This window comes from Mustelus asterias, chromosome 23 (assembly GCF_964213995.1).
Source record: "Mustelus asterias chromosome 23, sMusAst1.hap1.1, whole genome shotgun sequence".
Classification (NCBI taxonomy): domain Eukaryota; kingdom Metazoa; phylum Chordata; class Chondrichthyes; order Carcharhiniformes; family Triakidae; genus Mustelus; species Mustelus asterias.
Genome location: NC_135823.1, coordinates 68,529,860 through 68,556,606, shown reverse-complemented (window position 1 = coordinate 68,556,606; position 26,747 = coordinate 68,529,860). Strand labels below are relative to the sequence as shown.

Below are 26,747 nucleotides of genomic sequence, written 5' to 3'. Positions count from 1 at the left end.
TTAGTTGTTCTTTGAGAAATTGCCTTAACCAATTTGTCACAAGTTTGTTTGTATTTGATCTTGAAGGCGATAAATATTTGAAAATGAAGAGACTAATTCAAGGGAGCATTGATCCTCTAGAGAGTGAAAATTGGGAATGAATAATTAATAATAGGGAAATAAGAAAATTGCTGAAGCGTTGAACAGATATTTGTGTAGTTGTAGAAGATACTAATAACATCCCAGAAATACTTGTCAATCAAGAGGTGAAAGGGAGAGAAGAACTCAAAATAATTACATCATCAGGGAAATGGTACTAAGAAAACCCTTCAAACTAAAGTTTGACAAGATCCCAGGACCTGATGGCTACATCATGGGGTCTTTAAAAAAACAAGTGACTGCGGAGATTGGAGATGCATTGTTTTTAATTTTCCAAAATTCCTAGATTCTGGAAAGGTCCCATTAGATTGGAAAATAACAAATGTAACTCTATTCAAGAAAGGAAGGAGACTACAGGCCCGTTAGCCTAACATCTGTCAGGGAAAATGCTAGGACCTGTTATTAAGGAGATCAGACAGGACACTTAGAAAACCTTAATGCAATCAAAGTCAGCATGATTTTGTGATGGGGAAATTGTGTTTGACTAATATATTCGAGTTCTTTGAGGAAATAACAAGAAACATGGGTAAAAGGAAACCTGGATTTCCAGGCATTTGATAAGGTGTTGCATTGAAAGTTACTACACAAAATAAGAATTCCTGGTGATTCCTAGGATGAAGAGGTTATCTCATGAAGAAAGGTCAAACAGGTTGCGCCTATAAGCATTGGATTTTAGAAGAAGGAAAGACCTTGTTGATACACATAAGATCCTAAAGGGACTTGATAGGGTGGATGCTGAGAAGATGATTCATCTCTTGACGGGGGCTTTCTTTTGATGCTATGTATTGCTAACCTTAAACTAAATACAGAGACCCATGAAGCTCAGTGTACTGATTTTAAGACGTGCCTTTATTAACCAAACTATCGAATGGGAGAATGATATAAAGTAGCCCAGCACTCCAAGTATAGAATACGGGCAGCCCAATATCGCTCTGAAATACAACGCCTCTGCGAGGGCAATTATACATTTTCAAAATCATATTTGCCACCTTTCCAGTGGGCATTATCCAATAAACATTAATACAAATCAGTCAATAATCATCATGTCATTAACTCCAGCCAATAACATTATACATCCTGACCTCATGGGATCTTATTTGTCACCTGATGAAGGGGCAGCGCCCTGAAAGCTCATGCTACCAAATAAACCTGTTGGACTTAAACCTGGTGTTGTGAGACTTCTTACTGTATCTTGCCATTGACTGAAGTTTCACAAAATGTATTCTAAAAGCAAACTACATCCATTTTATAAATTCAAAATACAAATTGAATGAGGCATACTTGTTCTTCAGTTAGAGCTGTTTTCTATAATGACAGCTCTCATCAGTGCTCTCTATAGTCTAAGATCATTCATTCTTAAGTCAGTATTGTGTTAGTGTTCTTAAACCCATGATTATGTGTTTTATTAGCCTAATTTAGCCCTGGTACATCAATCTCAGAACTAGGGGACGTAGTTTAAAAGTAAGTGGTTTCTCATTTAAGATGGAGATGAAGAGATTTTTTTTCTCTGAGGGTCATTACTATCTGGAATTCAAGGCTGAGTTAGATAGAGTCTTGATTAACAAGGGAGTCAAAGGTTATGGTGCACAGATAGGAAAGTGAAGTTGAGTCCACAATTAGGTGAGCTGTGATCTCATCAAATGGCAGAGCAAGCTCAAGGGGCTGAATGGCCTACTCCTGCTTCTGGTCCTAATTTATATGTTGTATCTTTTTAGGATGTACTGGGTTTGGATCCATTAAACTGGCATCAAGTGACAAAAGAATGGAAAGTGGCTAAATTTGAAATACATTGTAATGTGATTAATACTGAATTGTTTACTAGCCACACATTAAGCGATGGAAATTAGTATTCGTGTTTGTATATTTTTGTCTTTAAATTGTATGTTTCTCACCGATAATGACCTGTTATTTGCACCATCAAAGTTAATTGTTTTTATTCACGTATCATTTATTCATTCAACACTGGCTCGGCCAGCATTTATTGCCCATCCTAACTGGCATAAATGGGTCCAGTTGGCATAGCTGGGTCTTTTTCTGATTGGCAGCAGTGACGAGTGGGCTTCCGCAGGGAGCTGTGCTTGGACTCCAATTGTTCACATTATATATTAATGATTTAGAAGAGGGAACTGAATGTATTATCTCCAAATTTGCAGATGATACAAAATTGGGTGGGAGTGTGAGCTGTGAGGAGGATGCAGAGATGCTTCAGCGTGATTTGGACAGGCTGAGTGTGTGGGCAAGTGCATGGCAGATGCAGTATAATGTGGATCGATGTGAGGTTATCCACTTTGGTAGCAATAATAGGAAGACAGATTATTACTTGTATGGGTGTAAATTGAGAGAGTTGGACACTCAGCGAGACCTTGGAGTCCTCGTGCATGAATCACTGAAAGTAAGCGCACAGATACAGCAGGCAGTAAAGAAGGCAAATGGTATGTTGGCCTTCATAGTGAGAGGATTTGAGTATCGGGATAGGGATGTTTTGCTGCAATTGTATAGGGTGTTGGCGAGGCCACACCTGGAGTATTGTGTGCAGTTTTGGTGTCCTTATCTGATGAAGGGTGTACCTGCTATAGAGGGAGTACAGCGAAGGTTTATCAGGTTGATTTGTGGAATGGCAGGTCTGTCATATGAGGAGAGACTGAATTGGTTAGGATTATATTCACCGGAGTTTAGAAGAATGAGAGGGGATCTCATAGAAACTTATAAAATTCTAACAGGGTTAGACAGGGTAGGTTCAGAAAGAATGGTCCCAATGGTGAGGGAGTCCAGAACTATGGGTCATAGTTTGAGGATAAGGGGTAAACCTTTTAGAACTGAGGTGAGGAGAAATTTCTTTACCCAGAGGGTGGTGAATGTCTTGAATTCACTACCACAAAATGTAGTTGAGGCCAAAACATTGTCTGATTTCAAGAAATTACTTATGGCTCTTGGGGCTAAAGGGAAATGGGGAGAAGGGCATATTGAATTTGATGATCAGCCATGATCAAAATAAATGGTGGAGCAAGCTCGAAGGGCCGAATGGCCTACTCCTGCTTCTAGTTTCTATGCCCTCTATTTCAGAGGGCATTTGAGAGTCAACCACACTGTTGTGAATCTGGAGTCACATGTAGGCCAGACCAGGTAAGAATGGCAGATTTTCTTCCCTAAAGGACATTAGTGACCCAGATGGGTTTTTACCTCAATCGACAAGGGTTTCCTGGTCATCATTAGACTTTTTAATTCCAGATTTTTACTGAATTCAAATATCACCATCTGCCATGGTGGGATTCAAACCCAGGTCCCCAGAGGATTATCCGGAGTCTCTGAATTACTAATCCAGTGACAATATCATGAAGCCACCACCTCCCTTTCTATTTTGTATGGCTTTAATATGTGCGACTATGAAATGTAACCTGGTTTACATAACTGGAAAGAAGCTAAGTCAATTATTTAGAGTTTAAAAAAATAATCTAGTTATGTCCAAAGGGCAATAGTTAAAGATATTGTGATAATCTTGGTCATTGGAATGAAATTCTAAGGTTCAATAAAATGCCAGCATTAAAAGCTATAAAATTCTTTGCTCAAAATAACAAATGTTGTTGCATAATTTTTTAAACTTGTCTTACTATCTCATTTAGTTCTTCCTAACCTGCGGAGTGGTGATACAGAGATTATGATCCCGGAACCTAAACCAGTAGTCGATAATGATGAGCTGGCTAACACTTATGAACGGAAGCTAATCGAGGTAAGGATAATCCTTAGTCATGTATCTCTTCAGTTTATTTAGGCATTTAAATTTCTGGAAATTTTAAAGAAATGGATGTTTTCCTGACTGCTTGTCAGCTGTTAATAAGAGAGCAAGTGACAAACACCTTTTTGCATTCCCACCACACAAGTACTCCAGGCAATGACCATTTCCATCAAGGGAGATTTCAACCACAAACAAAAGCAGGAAATGTTGGAAAATCTTAGCATGTCTGACTGCATCTGTGGAGAGATAATAGAGCCAACGTTTTGAGCCTGGATGACCCTTTGTTAGAGCTTTGACGAAGGGTCATCCAGACTCGAAACGTTGGCTCTATTCTCTCTCCACAGGCATGCTGAGGTTTTCCAGCATTTTCTGTTTTTGTTTCACATTCCAGCATCCGCAGATTTTGCCTTTATCTTAGAGATTTCAGCCATCTCCTTTTGCTTGTCCAACATCAATAGGCACAAGTCAGAAGCATGATGGAATGCACTTCACTTGATTGAGTGAGTGTCGAATGACACTCAAGAAGCTTGACACCATCCACAACAAAGCAGCCGCGTGATTGGCACCCTCAACCACCTTCAACATTCATTCCCTGCACAGAGGCAGCAGTGTATATGATCTACAAGATGCACTGCAGCAACTCATCAAGGCTCTTTAGACAGCACCAACCAAACCCACAACCTCTAGGATCTCATGGGATAAAGGGGGAGGTGGCTAGATGGGTGGAGAACTGGCTTGGTCACAGAAGACAGAGGGTGGTAGTGGAAGGGTCTTTTTCCGGCTGGAGGCCTGTGACTAGTGGTGTTCCGCAGGGCTCTGTATTGGGACCTCTGCTGTTTGTGATTTATATAAATGATCTGGAAGAAGGTGTAACTGGGATGATCAGTAAGTTTGCGGACGACACAAAATTGGCAGGACTTGCAGATAGTGAGGAGCATTGTCAGAAGCTACAGAAAGATATAGATAGGCTGGAAATTTGGACAAAGAAATGGCAGATAGAGTTCAATCCTGATAAATGCGAAGTGATGCATTTTGGTAGAAATAATGTAGGGAGGAGCTATACGATAAATGGCAGAACCATAAAGGGTGTAGATACGCAGAGGGACCTGGGTGTGCAAGTCCACAGATCCTTGAAGGTGACGTCACAGGTGGAGAAGGTGGTGAAGAAGGCATATGGCATGCTTGCCTTTATAGGACGGGGCATAGAGTATAAAAGTTGGGGTCTGATGTTGCAGATGTATAGAAGGTTGGTTCGGCCACATTTGGAATACTGCGTCCAGTTCTGGTCGCCACACTACCAGAAGGACGTGGAGGCTTTGGAGAGAGTACAGAGGAGGTTTACCAGGATGTTGCCTGGTATGGAGGGGCTTAGTTATGAGGAGAGATTGGGTAAACTGGGGTTGTTCTCCCTGGAAAGACGGAGGATGAGGGGAGACTTAATAGAGGTGTATAAAATTATGAAAGGCATAGATAGGGTGAACGGTGGGAAGCTTTTCCCCAGGTCGGTGGTGACGTTCACGAGGGGTCATAGGTTCAAGGTGAAGGGGGGGAGGTTTAACACAGATATCAGAAGGACATATTTTACACAGAGGGTGGTGGGGGCCTGGAATGCGCTGCCAGGCAAGGTGGTGGAGGCGGACACACTGGGAACGTTTAAGACTTATCTAGATAGCCATATGAACGGAGTGGGAATGGAAGGATACAAAAGAATGGTCTAGTTGGACCAGGGAGCGGCACGGGCTTGGAGGGCCGAAGGGCCTGTTCCTGTGCTGTATTGTTCTTTGTTCTTTCTTTGTTCTTTGACAAGGCCAGCAGATGCATGGGAACACCACTACCCAGAAGTTTCCCCTCCAAGTCACTCGTCACCTTGAATTGGAACTATATTGCCATTCCTTCACTGACACTAAAATCCCGGAACTTCCTTCCTAACAGTGCTATGGGTGTTCCTACACCACTTGGATTGCAATGGTTCAAGAAGGTGGCTTCCACCACCACCTCACGGGCAATAAATGCTGGCCAAGCCAGCGATGCCCACACATCCCATGAAATATTTTTTAAAATGGATATGTGAAATGATAGCTGGGGTGATTGACAGCTCCCCGGAGTCACATTCACTCTTATTTTTTCTTTCTTTCCTTTGAGTCAAATTCAGTGCTTCCTCAGTATTTGCAACAAAAGTGTGACCACTCAAAGTTTGACGTGACATTGTTGCATTGGAAGGTGTTCAAAGATGAAGAAGTAATATAAAGATGTCAGGGAGAAAGGGGTAAAATTGTATCTTCATGAGATGAGATGAAGTAAGTTGGGAGGAAGCTCATGTGGAGCATTAATTCTGGCCTGGTTCTCTTTTGCTGAGTGTCCTTTTGATGAGCTATAATTCTAAGTGATAGGAAAGAGTCTTCGTATTCAAATTGGTTTAATTAGCGAGAAAGGAAAAGCCAAATTGGTGAGTAAATAACAGCTCAGTTGTGATTATTATGTTGAGAGCTTGTCATTTAGGGTGGATTCCAGAAAGAAGGCCAGGTTTCGCTGTAGGTTAACTGGTCTGTAGTGTTTGGAGTTCTCCAAAGTGTAACTTCTACGTGCTGAACAATTGAATTTTTACAGCTAGTTTTTTTTTCCCCAATCCGAGAGCAGTTGAGAATATTATCTCTGTGATCTTGCAAAGAAAAACACTTAATTTGAACTATGAAGAGAGGGTGTCATATTCTCACTGCTTGTCGATAGATGTTTAATTAAGAATATGTTAAATTGAAGAAAGTATGTGAAGGCCCACTTGAGGAATCAAGTGATTTATTTCTGTGCAGTATGGGTTGCCTGGAATACAAAAGCAATGTTGTGTTTGATTCTTTTCATTCTCATACTAATTTGCTTAGGGGTTATTTATTTTATTTTCACCTATATTATATGTTAGAAGCAGAATAGACAGTTTGCCTCTAATAACTGATGGTGATTTATGTTCAAGCCTGCTCCTCTCAAAAACACGTACAGCAAAGAAATAAAACATTGAGATTTAATTTCGCTGCACTGATCTGTCCTGAAAGCTCCCTTGTGGACTCATCGAGATGTTTTGCTCTAGAATTAATCCACCCTTAAAAAATAGAACAAAAGTAATTCCGTGCCACATCTACCATCTGCCTCACGTGCAAAAGCTGGGCATGGTTGCTCATTGTAAAGTCAATAGATGTTCTGCTTTTTAGAGATATAATTTTGTGTTTCATGGCACCATGCCATCTATCAGCAAAAGCAATGTAATAGAAAGCAGCCACAGTGACATTCTATTGATCCACCTCTCTTGCCAATATGAAGTCAAAAAGAGTGCTATTCCACATAGCACAATGAAAGACTATCGGAGATAAAGCCAGTATTGGAGAACCAGTAAAGTGGCAGATCTAACTGTTGAATAGGTCCAGGACTTTGAAGGAAGAAAGAATAAAAGAAATACTCAATGGCTTTGAAACGTGACCTAATCAACCTTTAAGTTTAAGCACCTTGGGAAAAATCAGTTGTACTTTTATTTGCATGGTGAAATGATGAAAAGTTGGTTTGCCCATTAAGCTTAGTGAAAAATGTCCAGTTTCCTATTTGATTGAATAATTTCTATCAGCGACTTTGAAACCAAAATGTGTAGACTGCACCAAATTGTGGTGGTGTTGGGGGGCAGGGAGGGGGGTGGGTGAAGAAACATTAAGGGGGCCGTGCCAAGGGACAATGCCCAGCCTCAGCGCTCAACCCCCAGCCTTGGCCCTCAAGCCTTTGCCCTCGACCCCCAGCCTTGGCCCTCGACCCCCCAGCCTTGGCCCTCGACCCCCCAGCCTTGGCCCTCGACCCCCCAGCCTTGGCCCTCGACCCCCCAGCCTTGGCCCTCGACCCCCCAGCCTTGGCCCTCGACCCCCCAGCCTTGGCCCTCGACCCCCCAGCCTTGGCCCTCGACCCCCCAGCCTTGGCTCTCGACCCCCCAGCCTTGGCCCTCGACCCCCCAGCCTTGGCCCTCGACCCCCCAGCCTTGGCCCTCGACCCCCCAGCCTTGGCCCTCGACCCCCCAGCCTTGGCCCTCGACCCCCCAGCCTTGGCCCTCGACCCCCCAGCCTTGGCCCTCGACCCCCCAGCCTTGGGTCTCAAACCCCTGGGCCTCGAGGCACCTCCACGCTCATGGCATGGTCATCGTGACTGGTTTTCACTTTTGAAAAGTGAAAAGTGGGTGAGGGGGGAGGATACGTTATGTGTGGACACTATGGTGTAAAGCTGTTTAATTGCATCAAAATTTATTCCGATTCATGGAAATCAGGTTCTGCCCTCACCATGTCACTGATAGTGCACGGGGGAGATCTCAATCCGAGATCTTGCTGACGCAAATCTTGTTTTGGCCTAATGAGGCTGTTAAATCTCACCCAAAATCTGCATAACAGCCCCGCCCCAAAATCTGCATAACAGCCCCTCCCCAAAATCTGCATAACACCCCCTCCCCAAAGTCTGCATAACAGCCCCACTCCAAAATCTGCATAACAGCCCCTCCCCAAAGTCTGCATAACAGCCCCTCCCCAAAGTCTGCATAACAGCCCCTCCCCAAAATCTGCATAACAGCCCCACTCCAAAATCTGCATAACAGCCCCACTCCAAAATCTGCATAACAGACCCACTCCAAAATCTGCATAACAGCTCCACTCCAAAATCTGCATAACAGCCCCTCCCCAAAATCTGCATAACAGCCCCACTCAAATCTGCATAACAGCCCCACTCAAATCTGCATAACAGCCCCACTCAAATCTGCATAACAGCCCCACTCCAAAATCTGCATAACAGCTCCACTCCAAAATCTGCATAACAGCCCCTCCCCAAAATCTGCATAACAGCCCCACTCAAATCTGCATAACAGCCCCACTCCAAAATCTGCATAACAGCCCCTCCCCAAAATCTGCATAACACCCCCTCCCCAAAATCTGCATAACAGCCCCACTCCAAAATCTGCATAACAGCCCCTCCCCAAAATCTGCATAACAACCCCACTCCAAAATCTGCATAACACCCCCTCCCCAAAATCTGCATAACAGCCCCACTCCAAAATCTGCATAACAGCCCCACTCCAAAATCTGCATAACAGCCCCTCCCCAAAATGCTAAGAAACTACATAATTCTCCCACCTGTTGCTAAGAAAAATTACTGACCTCTACCAGAATAACAATCTTTCACATCACATTTATTTGACCCTTCCCAAAAGAACATGAACTGGGGACATTCCTGCAATGAACAGTAAAATATGTATTTAACACCCTTCATCTTCCCATTCTATTTGTGGCCTCATCTCTCCCTTTGCCCTCCCTGTTTCTCCCCCAGTCACTTATCAGTTCTGGGATTCCTCATGAGCTAGTTGAAGGCTCGGTGTTCCACACTGATGAAGAACTAGAAACAGGTCGACAATAGGCTGAGGAGACTATTGTGATAGGCCTTTTAGTATGGATAGGGACAATGTTCCAGCCACTTGATTGAAAGGTCAGGATTCTCGTGTTCGATATTCTGTGACGGTAGGGAAGAATGTTACTTGTAAACATTTACATTTGTGTTACATTCCTATGCTCATTGGATAGAATTACCTTTGGTTCAGAGAGCCAATCGTAAGGGCTAACGGCGTGGCTTCAATCCTGTGCCATTGTGCTGACTTTGGAGGATAACACTCAACTAATGTTGGCTAACAGGATTTTTAATATTGTAAATGCTAATTACACCTATAGCAGGACTACAGATTAGTGTTGACACTTTTAAATCGGTTTTCTCATTGACAAAGCCTGACATTTAGAGATGGAATGTGATGACTTATTGTTATTATCGATATATTAAATTTGGTAGCGGATTGTTCTCCCTGTAATATTTCTTATAAGTGACATTGTGATAGTTTTTAATGTTAAAGCTCTCATAGTCCCCTGTCCAAGTCTGTACAACACCGTTATATCCAGGTGCTCCCTGAATCCACTACCGCTCCAAAACCCTTCAGGACTTGTGAACTCCAACCCCAATGATTCTAGGAACCCTCCCCCGGGAATGCCAAATCGCAGCGTCTGTCACCGTGATTTGGAGCCTCTTTATGAATGTTGGCCGCCCCTCCTAATGCTTCTGATGCTAAGAATGTAGCTGAAAGTATTGCTATATTCTGGGCCCTATCCTGGTGCATCCCAATCTCAAAGTCATCCTTATCTTTGACTGCTCACTGTTCCTGTCTCTTACTAACTACGAACAGCCCATCGGAAATCTACTAATTTTGCAAATACTTATTGGGTTGTAACTTCTGAGCTCCCCAGCATTGTATTGGTTGGGGGGGGGGGGGTGTACCCCAAAGATGTGCTGGGGAATCCCCTTCAGAGTTTACCAGGTAGGGTTTGTACAACAGTTATCTAGATGTGCAAACATCCCCATGGCAATTGCTGTGCGCTGGGAACCATCCAAAGATATGATTTACATTGCAAATTCCGGATGGTTCCGACTGATTCTGACTAACCCCCGCCAACTACCAAAGCTGATTGCCACTCGGGGGGAACTCTGACTTAGGAATCAGTTTTGGAAGTTCTTGGCTTTTTGCAAAGAGGAACCTGTTTGTCATGTTAGAATTGAGTCAGACATACTAATTATAACTGTGTATGTGCTATCAGTGGGACACCACTTACGACATGTTCTAAAGCAAGTGCTTTATCCTCTCTGTCCACATTGTCCTTAAATGATGAGCTGTGCGCCACATTAGTAATTGCTTTCCTTGTTTCGAACACGCTGCTTATGTTGACCTTGTGTCCTGCATTCTGGTACTTACTGGTAATCAAAGCAAAAAGGTTTCTTTTTGTCTTTGGCTTGAGACTGTGAAATAACCCTTCATTAAACTTGCCATTGAGCAAAGACTGTTCAGAACAGATGGTGTACCAGAGGCATGGATTAAGCAGGTGATTTAGATCAGCAAAAAAAACCTGAAGTCCTTAATTGAAAATTCTATGAGATTGGACGCCACCTGAGATTAATGCCTGCCGACACAACAATTATCTGTCCGTGTCCCTGCCTTTCCCCGGTGGTACGTCTAACACAGATGCTCAGTTAATGCAAAAGTATCTGAAGATTCATTGCTTGATTTAACAAATGCTCTGCTATAGTTGCGCAATCTTCCAACACAGTGTACTGTTGTGCGAAATAGTGATCCTTTAATTTCTGAGCTTCCCTGTGATTGTTTGCTCGAGTTTTCTCCACTGTTTAATTATTACTAGTATTTAACATGCATTTTGTCCCTCGGGTCCAGTGCATCAAATTACCCAGTACCTGAAGTGGTATACAAACACAGCAGCGTATTTCTCATATCCGTAGCTCAAGGTTTGGAAGCATATTCTGACAGAAGTGATCAGTTTGAGTTTTGTGTATTGTGCCCAGGCCCGGCCACCCAGTCACAGAAAAATACCAAAACTCTGCAGACATTTACTGAGAATAGACTCATCCCTGGCGCCAGATGACTAAATTATGAGGACGGACGAGGAGGTGATTGATAGGTTGTTGATATGGGATCAGAAGATAAATGAGCAGGAGTAGACCATTCAGCCCATTCAGTAAGAGAGATGGAAAGATTCATGACTTGATGCCATTCCGCACTCCATCCCTCATCTCCATTCCCTGGAATCCAGGGATCTCAGACTTGAACCAATTTAGCTGGATTAGCCACTTACTGCCACATTTGGCTGGACCATTTGAACCACTATCTGGCCACAATCCCATCTGCTAACACTGCAGATTGTTCAAGAATCATCCAAGAATGCAAAACTTAACACCCAACATCTTGACAGCCGTCTGTCTTCTTAAATCCCTCTCCTCTGCTTCTCCACCTTCCCTCCAATAATGGCTTTGAGGAGTTCATTAACTCCTTTGTCACTGTGATTGAGATATCCTTGCAACTGCTTCTGCCATTTCCCTCTCTCCATTAGTCCGCTGGATCATACTTCCTCTAAAGATTCCCCGAGCCTTACCTCTGGACTCATCTTTATCTAGTTTCTCTCCTATCTCCTCTTGTGCCCTCTCTGAGTTCACCTCGTCCATGTGACCCACCTTCAGTCCCTTGATTCTATTCCCACTGAAGTGCTGACCGCGAAGCTTCCCTTCCTCGTCCATGTGTTAGTTGATATTGTTAATTTGAACTTCAGCTTAATTTCAGCTAATTTGAAATTACCTTTAAATCTGACCCGTCTCCAATAAAATTGATTCCACTATCTTTTCAAACTGTCCCATCTCCTGATTCCCTTTCTGCTTCAAATATCTGGAAGATGTTGCTTCTTTCTAAATCCTTGCTCATCTATCCGGGAATGTCACATTTAAACCCCTCCAGGTTTCTGTCCTGCCCCAGTACCTAAATGACACTCATAGGGCGGAATCTTCCTGTCCCGTCTGCCACAGGAATTCTAGCGGGCGGGATTTTCTGATCTTGGGGTGAGCGCAGCTGGAAAATCTGCCCATAAGGTTACAAATAGTATCTTATGTGACTTTGGCAACCCTAAACCATCCTCCCTTGGAATAGGGGGTAATGTATTGGTGTGGATCAGAATTGGTTAACAGACAGGAAACCATAGGGATCAGTGCTTGGGTCCCAGCTGCTCACAGTATATATAAATTACTTGGATGAGGGAAATAAGTCTAACATTTCCGAGTTTGCTGATGACACGAAACTGGACGGAGTTGTGAGGAGGATGATTTAGACGAGTTGATTAAGTGGGCAAACACATGGCAGATGCAGTACAATGTGGCTAAACGTGAAAAACAGAAAGGAAGAGTATTATTTAAATGGCGATATATTGAGAAGTGTGGATGGACAAAGGGACCTGGGTTTCCTTGTACGCTAGTCAATGAGTGGAAAGGCAGATGCAGCAAGCAATAAAGAAGGCAAATGTTAGCCTTCATTACAAGAGGATTTGTGTTCTGAAGTAGGGTTGTCTTACTGCAGTTATGATGTGGAGATGCCGGCATTGGACTGGGGTAAGCACAGTAAGAAGTCTCACAACACCAGGTTAAAGTCCAACAGGTTTATTTGGTAGCACAATCCACAAGCTTTCGGAGCGCTGCCCCTTCATCTGAAAGCGCTCCAAAAGCTTGTGGCTTGTGCTACCAAATAAACCTGTTGGACTTTAACCTGGTGTTGTGAGACTTCTTACTGCAGTTATACAGGGCCATTGCCTTTGACCAGGGCTATGGTGAGACCGCACTTGGAGTACTGTGTGCCGTTTTGGTTTCCCTACCCAAGAAAGAATATGCTTTCCATAGAGGGAGTGCAGCAGAGGTGCACGAGGCTGATACCAGGGATTGGTGGGACTGTCCTATGGGGAGATATTGGCTTAGCAGGGCCTGTATTCACTAGAGTTTAGAAGGATGACTTTATAAAGTTTATTTATTTATTAGTCACAAGCAGGCTTACATTCTCACTGCAATGAAGTTACTGTGAAAATCCTGTCAGGGGATCTGATTGAAATGTATAAAATTCTAACAGAGTTGGTCAGACTGGATGCAGGGAGGATGTTTTCCCTGGATGGGGAATCTAGAACCAGGAACCACAGTCTCAGGAGACGAGGTAGGCCATTTAGTTCTGAGATGAGGAAAGATTTATTCACTAAAAGGGTAGTGAACCTGTGGAATTCTCTACCACAGAAGTCTGTGGAGGTCAAGTCACTGAATGTTTTCAAGAAAGTGATGCTTTTAAAGATTTTAATGGCATCAAGGGATATGGGAAGAAAGCGGGAATATGGCATTGAGATATAGGATCACTGATCATCACATTGAATGGTGGAGCAAGCACGAAGGACCAAATGGCCTACTCTGGCTCCTAGTTTCTCTGTTTCTTTGTCTTTCTCAACCTGTCTGCAACCTGGTTGACATGGTTGTCCTTGCATCCTCCTCCAATGAATCTCCAATGGCTTGTTAGGACTGCATTCAGCAGGTTCCATTCTTGTCAATCTAATCGTAAGGTGGAGATGCCGGTGTTGGACTGGGGTGGGCACAGTAAGAAGTCTCACAACACCAGGTCCAACAGGTTTACTTGGAATCACGATGAAGGAGCAGCACTCCGAAAGCTCGTGATTCCAAATAATCTAATCGTAGACAGAGTGTCACTTGAAATGTCTTCTCTTCTAGCTCTTTCACCTTTAGTTCTGGTTTTCCTGAGCACTCATCCTTAGCCACCTCCTATTTCTCACCTACATGAGGAAAGGTTGAGGGAGCTAGGACTGTTCTCTCTGGAGCGGAGGAGGTTGAGGGGAGACTTAATAGAGGTTTATAAAATGATGAAGGGGATAGATAGAGTGAATGTTCAAAGACTATTTCCTCGGGTGAATGGAGCTACTACAAGGGGACATAACTATAGGGTTCATGGTGGGAGATATAGGAAGGATGTCCGAGGTAGGTTCTTTACTGGTTGGGGAGAGTGGTTGGGGTGTGGAATGGATTGCCTGCAGTGATAGTGGAGTCAGACACTTTAGGAACATTTAAGCGGTTATTGGATAGGCACATGGAGCACACCAGGATGATAGGGAGTGGGATAGCTTGATCTTGGTTTCAGATAAAGTTCGGCACAACATCATGGGCCGAAGGGCCTGTTCTGTGCTGCACTGTTCTATGTTTCTATGTCCTATGTACATTCTGCCCCTTAGTAATATCAACTATATCAGGTGTATGTTGCTGACACCCAGCTGCACCTCACCATCACCTCTTTCACTTCTCCACTTTTACTAAACTATCTGTTTAGGCTGCATAGTAGAATAAAGGAGACACGAGTTCTGCTTCTTCACAAAATACCCAACTTCACACACAATTCTCCACCAATGAAATAGTGCCACCTGTGACCCCTTTATACATCAGTGACTTCTATTAAATAATTGACATCAAATTAGGACTTAATTGGAAGGTCTGTTAACCTATTCCTAACACTATCAAACTGCTTGAGTGACATCCAATATTGAATAAGCAAAAGTTCCTTCAGTTAAATATCGGGAAGACCAACGTCATCGGCCGGTATGCTGCCAGTGTTCACACCGTAAGAAGTCTCGACAGGATTTTCCCATCCTGCTGCAGTGAATGGAGGTTTGGCTGGGTGCCAAATTCTTTGCAGCAGGAATGTGGCGTGAATGGCCAGTAAGATTGCGCCCAAAGTTTTTGATCCCCATGGCAAACGCTGTTGATTTGATTTGATTTGATTTATTATTGTCACATGTATAAACATACAGTGAAAAGTATTGTTTCTTGTGCGCTATACAGACAAAGCATACCGTTCATAGAGAAGAAAACAAGAGAGTGCAGAATATAGTGTTACAGTCAAAGCTAGGGTGCAGAGAAAGATCAACTTAATGCGAGGTAGGCCCCTTCAAAAGTCTGACAGCAGCAGGGAAGAAGCTGTTCTTGAGTCGGTTGGTCCGTGACCTCAGACTTTTGTATCATTTTCCCGACGGAAGAAGGTGGAAGAGAGAATGTCCAGTGTGCGTGGGGTCCTTAATTATGCTGGCTGCTTTGCCGAGGCAGCGGGATGTGTAGACAGAGTCAATGGATGGGAATCTGGTTTGCGTGATGGACTGGGCTACATTCATGACCTTTTGTAGTTCCTTGCGGTCTTGGGCAGAGCAGGAGCCATACCAAGCTCTGGCTACCAGCTTCATCCCTTCTCCCTGGCGAGTCTGAGGCAAAACAGATTGTTTGCAAGCTTGGTGTCATTTTTGACCCCAAGATAAACTTTCCAACCATATATCCACGCCGTCACTGAGACCACCTCCACAACATAATGTTGCACTCGGGATGAATGGGATCAAAGGTTATGGGGAGAAAGCAGGATTAGGCTATTGAGTTGGACGATCAGCTATGATCGTGATGAATGGCAGAGCAGGCTTGAAGGGCCAAATGGCCTCCTCCTGCTCCTATCTTCTATGTTTCTATAATTTGACTCCCCCAGCCCCCCATCCCAGCTCATCTGCTCCTGAAACCCTCATTTATTCCTGCTTCTAATGCATGTTTGCATGGCACATTTCACTTCTTATAAAGTTTCTAACTTTCAGTACTTTGTTAAAAAAAACTGCTCTATTCAGAAATGCCAGATTGAAGTAAATTGAACTTCTCAGACATAAGTCTCTGAAAATGTTATTTTCAAAAATTTGCTGAAGTGCATCTGTGTAAAAATAGGCACCTTGCAAATCCATTTGGTATAATTCTTATTTTTCAAAGCACATCATTGTGACACAGTTCCATGCACAAGTGAGAAGATTTAACATTTATTAAGGAGGCGAATTAATTTCCCACAGCTTTCGCACTTAATATAGGAGGAGTATAAAGCAGAAATTATATCACACACAGCTTTCATTCTCAGCACCCTTTATCAGCAAGAGTTATTTTTTAGAATTTGTACTGCTGAAACATAGAAAAGAATGCAGTTACGCACTGGCCATTTTAATTACACCAGGACTATTAAAAGAGGATGTATGCATTAGATCTCTGTCATCATTGATTCTTGTTGGTGTAATTGTAATTGTTCCTTGTCATGTTGCAGATAATGCTTTATATCATCTAAATTCAATGAGACTTGGATACAGCTAAATATACAAGCACAATCGAACATTAATTGAATCTGTAAGGAACTTCTTAAGTTTATTTTTATTTTATTTATTTCAGTCACAAGTAGGCTTACATTCACACCGCAATGAAGTTACTGTAAAAATCCCCTAGTTGCCACACTCCGGCGCTTGTTCAGGTACACCGAGGGAGAATTTAGCATGGCCAATGCCCCTAACCGGCACGTTTTTCGGACTGTGGGAGGAAACTGGAGCACCCGGAGGAAACCCACGCAGAGACAGGAAGAACGTGCAGACTCCACACAGACAGTGACCCAAGCCGGGAATCGAACCTGGTGCTGTGAGGCAGTAGTGCTGACCACTGTGCCGCCCCATGAATGTTTCCCTACTATAATCATAGCTTTCAAAATGTGCACATGGGCATTGGTTAGACTTTTGTAACACCTTCCCAAATATAAATTGGGAATATGTCAGCATTTCCCATTTAATAGTTTTTAATGTTAGCCTATGTAATGTAGTTGTGTGTCATGCTATTTTGTGACTCTGGAGTAAATTTGAGGTTTTTTCCAACTTGTTAGCAATCTTATTTTGTCCAGTAGTTAAGTGAACTCAGAATTTAAAACATCTCTATACATATTTTTTGGAAGTTATTGTATAATAAAATCAAAAGTCTGAGATCACGTACTAACTGACTCAAGAAAAGCTTTCTTCCCAGCTGCGATCAGAGTTTTGAATGGATCTACCTCATATTAAGCTAATCTTTCTCTACACCCTAGCTGTGACTGTAACACTGCGTTCTGCACCCTCTCCTTTCCTTCTCCCCTATGTACTCTATGAACAGTATGTTCTGTCTGTATAGCGCTCAAGAAACAATACTTTTTACTATATTCCAAGACGTGTGACAATAATAAATTGAATCAAATAATCCATGCCTCCATTTGATTTGATTCATTATTGTCACATGTCACATTGTATACAGTGAAAAGTATTGTTTCTTGTGTGCTACCCTCCCAACCTCATCTTGCTGATGCTGTATGGTGTGAGACAGATCCAGCAGAATTGAAAAGGTTACAAATCTGGGGACCCAGAAGAATTGTCACAATCAGAAGGGTCAAAAGACATGTTTTCATTGTCTTGGAGCCAAATTATACATCCAGCCTTGGGGATGTGTTTACACCCCATGTGAGTGTGCTGATTGCCCGCATGGTCCAGCTCCAATCCCCCAGATGTCTTGGATTGTGTGTACCTTTTTGATGTGTTTCAAAGAATAAGGAAAATTACAACACAGGAATAGGCCCTGGGGCCCTCCAAGCCTGCACTGACCATGCTGCCCGTCTGAACAAAAACCCCCTACCCTTCCGGGGCCATATCCCTCTATTCCCATCCTATTCACGTACTTGTCAAGACATCCCTATCGTATCCACTTCCACTACCGCCCCCCCCCCGCCCAGCAGCGAGTTCCAGTCACCCACTACCCTCTGTGTAAAACATCTGCCTCGTACATCTCCTTTAAACCTTGCCCCTCGCACCTTAAACCTGTGCCCCCGAGTAATTGACTTCCATCCTGAGAAAAAGCTTCTGACTATCCACTCTGTCCATGCCCCTCATAATCTTGTAGACTTCTATCAGGTCGCCCCTCAACCTCCGTCGTTCCAGTGAGAACAAACCAAGTTTCTCCAACCTCTCTTCGTAGCTAATGCCCTCCCTACCAGGGCAACATCCTGGTAAATCTTTTCCGTACCTTCTCTAAAGCCTCCTCATCCTTCTGGTAGTGTTTCCTTGTGCTATTCTTCATGCTGGATTTTGCTTAATAAACACAACAGTTATTTGGATCTCATAATGTTTGTTTGGTAATCACAACACTGAACTTGAGCAATGGACTAATCAGGGGACTTGAAAAAGCTCCTTCTGTTTGAAGAGTAGTGTTATGATCCTGTTAGGGACTGTTAATATTGAAGAAGTCTGAAAATCTCATGTTTGTTGAACAAAACACAAACTTTATTTTTTTAGAGAATAAATTAGACAAAGCAAATGCAATTAAGTTAACACTAAAGCTTATACCCATAATTGCAAGCCCTTTAGGTTTACTTGTTACTTTCCCAAAGAATTCTCTCATATGTTACAATACTTTAATCTTATTTTCTTCTGTAGGGAATCCATTAGTATGCCAGATTTCTGGAAACAACATTTTAATTTTTGTCAGCTCCAACTATTCTCAAAGGTCTATCCAAGGCATCTCAATCCCTTGTTCTGCTTACTTTTCAATACTTCCAAGCTAATCTGTTTGTTGCTTTCTACGCCACAAGACTTTGTGAGGCCCGCTGTTGATTCTTCCATCAGCTTCAAAGTGAACAGCCCTCTGGCTTCTGTCCCCTCACAAAATTCAAACTGAGATTAAGCCTCACCTGCATTCCACACGGTGAATGATGAAGTTGTTTTTTGCCCTGCTTACAGTGCAGGCCGAGCTAAATATTTATTTCAGCTATCTCTTAGTAGTTGCAGTTTGGACCTTGGATGGCACTTTGTCCCTGTTTATAGCCTCGACCAGTTTCATTCTGCCCAGAAATTTTGGCTTTCAAATCTCGAGTTCAATTTTCATTTCCTCAGAGGCAGGGAGGATCATAGCATCATAGAATCCCTACAGTGCAGAAGGAGGCCATTCGGCCCATCTGCACTGACCACAATCCCACCCAGGGCCGATTCCCATTACCCCACATATTTACCCTGCTAATCCCCTGACCCTAAGGGTCAATTTAGCAAGGCCATTCAACCTTACCCGCACATCTTTCGACTGGGGGAGGAAACCAGAGCACCCGGAGGAAACCCACACAGACACAGGGAGAACGTGCGAACTCCACACCGACAATGACCCAAGGCCGGAATTGAACCCGGGGCCCTGGCACTGTGAGGCAGCAGTGCTAACCACTGTGCCACCAGCAAAATTCAATATTTATTTTTATTGTTTCCATTTCAGTTTCTGTTGTCAGTTTGGTCATTGCTGTTTTATAGCTCTATCTCTTTCATTCTGTAATAACCTTCCAGCTAGCTTACATTTCATTAACCCCGTTTTCTACAGTTAAACTTCAATTCCTAAAACTAAAATTTTTATTCCGAAGCTAGAAGGTATATTCTAAAAGACATTAATCATGGAGTAGATATTTATAATAATGGCGTGATAGGCAATCTTTCATTGAGTATCTGTCTTGCTCTGGCTCTTTGAGGTGCTTGTTCCACCGTTATTGGTGGCTTTCCGGTCTCTCACTGGTATTTACCTGGTTCCCATGCCACCTGCTTGCTTCTCTTCACTGCTTTGTGGAATCTCGTGCTGCTGTTCTTGTCCTGTACCCCCCAAAATTTGTTTTCTTCAATACACGTTTTCGCAAATCAATTCGGGGGAGTTTTAATGTGTTGCCCATTGTTACGAAGGGGAGGTTGATTTCCTCTCTGAGAACTAACACGGAACCACTCAAAGTATCTCCCTTCATAAAGTGTTAAAGTGAGTGTGAGAAGGGGGATTATCTGCCCTTCCACAGCTTTTAGTGTCAAATCAAAATAACTACCTGAGGCAATCTCTGTAAAGTCAACAAGTAACACTTTATTTTATCTAACTAAGAGTGAACAGGTTAACTAAACTATTAACAAACCGAATAAAACACTAATCTAATGGAATGCTGTTTAGATAATTACAACTCCCACTTATTAACCAAATAAAATAGAATTTTTAGCCACACTCAAGATGCAGTCAGGTTTGCTGTCTTCCAGAATGTTATTCTTTGCTGATTTCTTCTGTGTTCATTATATTCTGTTGGTACCTTTATGATTGAGATGAGGCTTTCTCTTAAGACATAAATGTGGCTGTTACACTGGCAGAAACAGTTGCTATCTGTGTGTGTGTGTGTGTCTCTTTCTAAGAGCTGTGAACTGTGGCAGTCGTTGGCAGGCGGTCTTCTGGCAGTTTTCTGGAGCTGGGAGCTGTTTTTATACCCCTGATGACATTCCAAAAACCCCCACAATAGGATTGGTTTGCAGATTATCAAAACATCAAATTCAAATGGAATAGGCTGCTGTTGTTTAAATGCCTATTTCAAATTGGTCAAAATTAAAAAATATGTTCTGATTCAAATCCCTAAAGCCTGTTATCAAAGCAACCCTGCTGTTTTTGCCTCTGATTAATTGTTTCCATCTGGGTACTGGATGCACCTGCAGCTCCTCAAGATAGAAAAAATAAAACCACCTTTTAAACAGACTCTTAGCATTTTTACAATTCTTTATAATTTTACGAACACTAACTTCATAACACCATCAAAGGTGAGGATTTAAAATACAAAACTATCTTTTTAAAAATAGAAGCAACATGACCCGTACTCAGAAATGCACTATTGTATCGTAGTAACAATTGAGAATAATAGACCCACTCAACACATTTCCTCTTTATCAACATTAGCAATTTTTCACCACTACTGCATTCTGCGTTTCAGGATTGAATGCTTTACCACTTACTGCAATTTACAAACCACCTCTCAAACAACACAATGCTCCCAAAATTATAAGCACCCTCAAAGATTTCTTTAAACGTATATCAGTCTTCCATGAGCCTCATACCTCCAACCACACCATGTCATTTAATATGATCTATATATATTTGGTCACAATATACCAATAAGATTAAAGGATTAAATCAAATAACAACAGTAACACACAATGATAAACATAAAAGTCATTACAGCACAGCAGAAGGCTAAATGGCGCAAGTTTTCTTTTGAGAAATCCAGTCAGTCCAATTACCCCGCTCTATTCCTGTTCATATGCAGAATTCATAAATTACTACATATAAATAATATATTACATCCTGTATATCAAATATATAAATTTGCCAAACAATACTATTACTATATTTACTACTTACCAGTAGAAATATAACACCATTAAGGACTGGAACGTCACTCCCAAGTCGGGAGTGCTGAGTTGGGACATTTCTTGGAGGAGTGCTGTGGAAATTGGGATTTTAATTCTGGGGTAGAAATCGGGCTCACCACTGCTTGGATTGGTATGATGGGGCATGGGAAGTGTGGGTGATTGAAGGGAGGCAAGGTTTGAAGAGCTGCTTTTGTTTAATTGTGTTTTTAAAAACATCTTGCACATAGTGCTGGAGTAGAGAGGCATGCCTTCCACTTAGCCCACTTCATGAATGCCACTCTACTCACCCCATGGCCCTTTATAGCCCCTATAGTAACCTATGCCCCTTTATCCAACTTGATCATCCCTTAAAGCATTTGTGCCAAGCTCTATTCTTCTCTACACTCCCTTGCATGCCAACGTATGCCCCTGTACCCACCCTCAAAGGCCCTTCATAGCCCCTTTGCCAACTTAGTGCCAAACCAGGCCTCTCCATCTTTGTCCTTGCATCTACTGTGCCAACCCATCCAATATCTACCATAAGCAAACCTCAGGACCCATGCTGAGATTAAATTTTAAAAGCTTCAAGTGTCTAGTTTCAAGTTGGCCGTATTAAAAAAACACGTCAATTCATAAAAACCCATTTACTAAATTTCTTCATTTCATTCAACATTTATTCCTCATAAAAACAACATTTGGATAGCCCCACTTCACGGAGTCTGACAATCAAACTATGAAATGGAAGGTACCCAACTGTGATAATGAAAGGTTGTCAAATCAGTCATCCAGCACCAAGCAAGTAATGACAGCCCTCAGGCTTATGTCAACAGACAGACTGAAATATCAAGCAATGATTTAAAAAATCTCCAGATATTTTTCCATTGATTTAAAGGGCAGGAGTATTAAATGCCTTGACAACTTGACAGTTGCCTCTGACAGTTCATTTTGACTCTTAGGTTAATTCCAATGAGCAAGACAGTTAGTGAGTTTTTGCATGTTTTAAGCACAATCATGGCTACAAAGGGGCACTTCACCTCCCCTCAAGAGCATCTGATTTTCCACAAAGATGTCTCAGGACCATATCCAAAGAGGTACACCAGCTCGCCAAAGGACTGCACAAAGTTTAGACCTGCTCCTATCAGGTTTCACTGCACATGTTGCTTTTGCCAATCCTGGCGCACAGAAGTCAGACGTGACTGGAGGCAGCTGCCTCCGTGAACTGTGCACGTGCAGATCTCAATCTGGGCCTATTCCCACCCCTGTGAGCATGGTAGGTGCCATTTTCAGGGTCGGGACTTCTGGATTACAGCCTCTTTCGCCATTTTTGAAATTCCAGGCCTAGATGTCAGACACCAGTCACCACTGTCATCTTCAGCCTTGTGAGTAATGCCACAGGAAATCTGCGAGTGTAAAATGGTTTTTAAAAGAGAAGGGTTTTGTGGAACCCTTGCTTCTGTTGTACAGTGGTGAATCAGAGCTTCCATATACATCAGGAAAAAACATATTTACATTATTGCAAAGTGAGAATGATTATATGATTACAACATTATATTTTAATCAGAATTCAAGTGATAGAAGCTGTGATTTAGAAATGTTATCCAACATCTTAGATTAGGAGTATCATTTTTAACAGTGGGCGGCACGGTAGCACAGTGGTTAGCACTGCTGCTTCACAGCTCCAGAGACCTGGGTTCGATTCCCGGCTTGGGTCACTGTCTGTGTGGAGTTTGCACATTCTCCTCATGTCTGCGTGGGTTTCCTCCGGGTGCTCCAGTTTCCTCCCACAGTCCAAAGATGTGTGGGTTAGGTTGATTGGCTATGTGAAAGTTGCCCCTTAGTGTCCTGAGATGCGTAGGTTAGAGGGATTAGCGGTGAAATATGTAGGGATATGGGGTTCGGGCCTGGGTGGGATTGTGGTCGGTGCAGACTCGATGGGCCAAATGGCCTCTTTCTGCACTGTAGGATTTCTATGATTTCTATGAACAGATTTCTTGTACCAATTATTCCAGGGTAATTTTTTTACTAATTTTCAGCCGTTCCGAGGTTCAGTTGGATTGGTGGATTAGTAAATCAATTTTGGCATTAAAATCTCAGAATTCTTTTTGTACTGCGAATCGGATTCCAAGATTGATGTGGTCGCATTAGCGATGTCACCATGGAAATTATAAGGTGTAGATCACAGAAGCTTAGAATCCCTACAGTACAGAAGGAGGCTTTTCGACCATTGAGCCTGCATCCAGGTCCTATCCCTGTAACCCCCACACTCTGAGGATTCAGGGTAGGCCATTTAGGGTAGAGATGAGGAGACATTTCTTCACCCAAAGAGTGGTGAGCCTGTGGAATTCGTTACCACAGGAAGTAGTTGATGCCAAAACATTGAATGTTTTCAAGAGGCGGCTGGATACAGCACTTGGGGCAAATGGGATCAAAGGTTATGGGGAGAAAGCAGGATTAGGCTATTGAGTTGGATGATCAGCCATGATTGTAATGAATGGCGGAGCAGGCTCGAAGGGCCGAATGGCCTCCCCCTTGCTCCTATCTTCTATGTTTCTATGTATTTATGCTGCCAGTCCCCTGACACCAAGGGACAATTTAGCATAGCCAATCAATCTAACCCACACATCTTTGGGGTATCATGGATAGTCATGCACAGGCAAGGTCTTGCTGACTGTGCACAAGGAGGTCAGTAATATGATGCACAGCTTTGTATCTGAGTTTTAAATACAACAGAGAATTGTGGCAAATTCTGTGTTAAAAGGGTGATTGTTCTCTTTTAGTGGTCAATGTATGAGATTATGGTTCTGATCGGACAGGCATCAGTGTGCTGACGCTCCTTCGGGTGCGAGAATCCATTTCTCTGTAAATGTGAACTGTTACAATTGCTGGCTGCCAGCCATGATTTTTCTAGCAACTGACAGCGCAATAAATCTGGAGAACAAAGTGCCCAAAAATACCCTTGTAGGAAAGACTAGCGCATTGTTAAAACATACTGGGCTAAAAGCATGTTTTAATCTGGATCAGATCCTTGGTGTGCACTTGCCGGGAGTTTGGATCTGCCATTGAGGCCCATAAATAATGTACATGAATTGTGTGAATAATGGTTGGTTGCCATTCTGCTAAATGGTGACTTTTTCCAGACTGTTCTTTGCTTTCTTGACCGAGGAATGCTACAAATAGTAATTGATTCATTCCTGGTCTTCTCTAATTGTATCATTATTTTTGACCAATTTTGTCACCTGATTTTCTCCCAATTTTTTAAACTGAAAAGATGAAACTTGTAAAAGAAGTCTTTAAATCACAAATAAAATTACTTTTCGTGATCCTTGCAATTATATTGTGATTTTTAAAGCGTGGTATGCCTGTACTTACAATGTTACCATTTTTGTGAAGCTTCGAGGTTTCCTTGCCCTTTCTGCAGTTTTCTGTAGATGCCGGTGTTGGACTGGGGTGGGCACAATCAGAAGTCTTTCAACACCAGGTTAAAGCCCAACAGGTTTATTTGGAATCGCGAGCTTTCGGAGCGCTGCTCCTTCATCAGGCGGGTGATTCCTGATGAAGGAGCAGCGTTCCAAAAGCTCGTGATTCGAAATAAACCTGTTGGGCTTTAACTTGGTGTTGTGAGACTTCTTACTGTACAGTTTTCAAAGTATTTCAATGGAGGAAATGGAGCCCAATTCCACTCTGAGCCTGAACAACGCTTCCTACATTCTTCTGGCTACTTCTTTTGTTCTGCATCTCAACGAGGATTGTCTGAGTGCAAGTTGCTAATTTGGTGCCATTTTGCGCCCAAAGTGGTTAGTTTAGACTTCCCGTACACCTGGTTGGATCTAAATTGAAACTCAGCTTAAAACTTGGACTTTGGACTCTTATCGTGGAATCATAGAATTCCGACAGTGCAGAAGCAGGCCACTATCCCATTAGACTGGGCGGAACTCAAAGGTTGGAGCCATGAAAGGATAATGTATTGACTCTACAACCTTCTGCCCGACATTATACTGTTGTGTAAATGGGTTTTCTGTTATTCCCTGGTGATAATGATATACTATGTGGATGTGATGTCAGGAAATGTGGCTTAGGAATGGGCCTTCAAATGGAAATCCTGAAATGTCTCTAAGCAACCTTTTGACTGTGTGACTTTTTAAAAGCAAACTTGCCTTTGTGAGTATTGTACAATAGAAGCACTCAAGTTTCTGTGCATCCGTCAAGGGTCGGCAGAATATAACATTAGCAGCTATGTGTGACACTCTGAAATAACATTGTGCTAAAATTATTTATGTCATTACCTTTTTAGATTGAAAGCTTGAATTTGTGTTTTCACTTCTTGATTTTTTTTAATGTATTTGTTTTATGGGATGTGGGTGTTGCTGGCTAGGCCAGCATGTACTGCCCATCCCTAAACACCCTCCATTTCAGTGGGCATTGACAGTCCACCATGTTGATGTGGACCTGGAGTCACATATAAGCCAAACCCGTAAACAACAGCAGATTTCCTTCCCTAAAGGACATTAATGAACCAGATGGGTTTTTACAAAACTTGACAATGGTTTCATTGTCATCATTAGACTTTTAATTCCAATTTTTTATTCAATTCAAATTTCACCATCTGCTGTGATGGGATTCAAACCCGAGTCCTCAGAGCATTACCCTGGATTTTGGATTTCTAGTCCAGTGACAAAGCCACTGTGCCGCCACCACCTTTACCAAGGCTATCGAGATATTGCAAGAGCATCTTGCTTATGGACATAAATATATCCTGTATTTGAATAGCATAACTTGCTCACATCTTGAATTTACGGCACAGGGGTTAGCACTGCTGTCTCACAGCACCAGGGTCCTGGGTTCAATTCCCGGCTCGGGTCACTGTCTGTGTGGAGTTTGCACGTTCTCCCCGTGTCTGCGTGGGTTTCCTCCGGATGCTCCAGTTCCTCCCACAATCCAAGATGTGCGGGTTAGGTGGTTTGGCCATGGTAAATTGCCCCTTAGTGTCAGGAAGACGAGCTAGGGTAAATATATGGGGTTATGGGTGGGATAGTTGTTGGTGCAGACTTGATGGGCCGATTGGCCTCCTTCTGCACTGCAGGGATTCTATGATTCTATGAAATTTCCATAAATCTTGGACCCTTGAGCTGGCATTCATGGGCAGGCTGTGTTAACAGATGGAAATTTTTGGTTCATTAAAGCATATATTGCGTTCCTAAATCTTAAAAAAAAACTGTCTTTTTCCTCTAATATTTGGGTTTAATACAGTGTTTTTGTATTTTAGTTGTAGGTTTTTTTGCACCTTTTCAACTTTATTTAGGCAGAAGCATATCACTTCAAAATAATCTGCAATATATTGAAAGTCTTTCACATAGCCTGGATTTTGTGTACACATCAGCTGTCAAATCATTGATTGGCTCAAAGTGAAGCGGCAGCAAAACAGAATTGAG

General features: G+C 42.6%; 1 protein-coding gene across 1 annotated transcript in view; it reads left to right on the top strand.

The window, feature by feature from the left end:
• The window catches only part of snx29 (sorting nexin 29), a 591,176-nt gene that overhangs the window by 252,069 nt on the left and 312,360 nt on the right, over positions 1-26,747 (top strand). Inside the window, exon 15 of the mRNA XM_078240877.1 lies at positions 3,759-3,865. Coding sequence (XP_078097003.1) covers positions 3,759-3,865 — 107 coding nt within the window. The remainder of the gene's footprint in view (positions 1-3,758; positions 3,866-26,747) is intronic.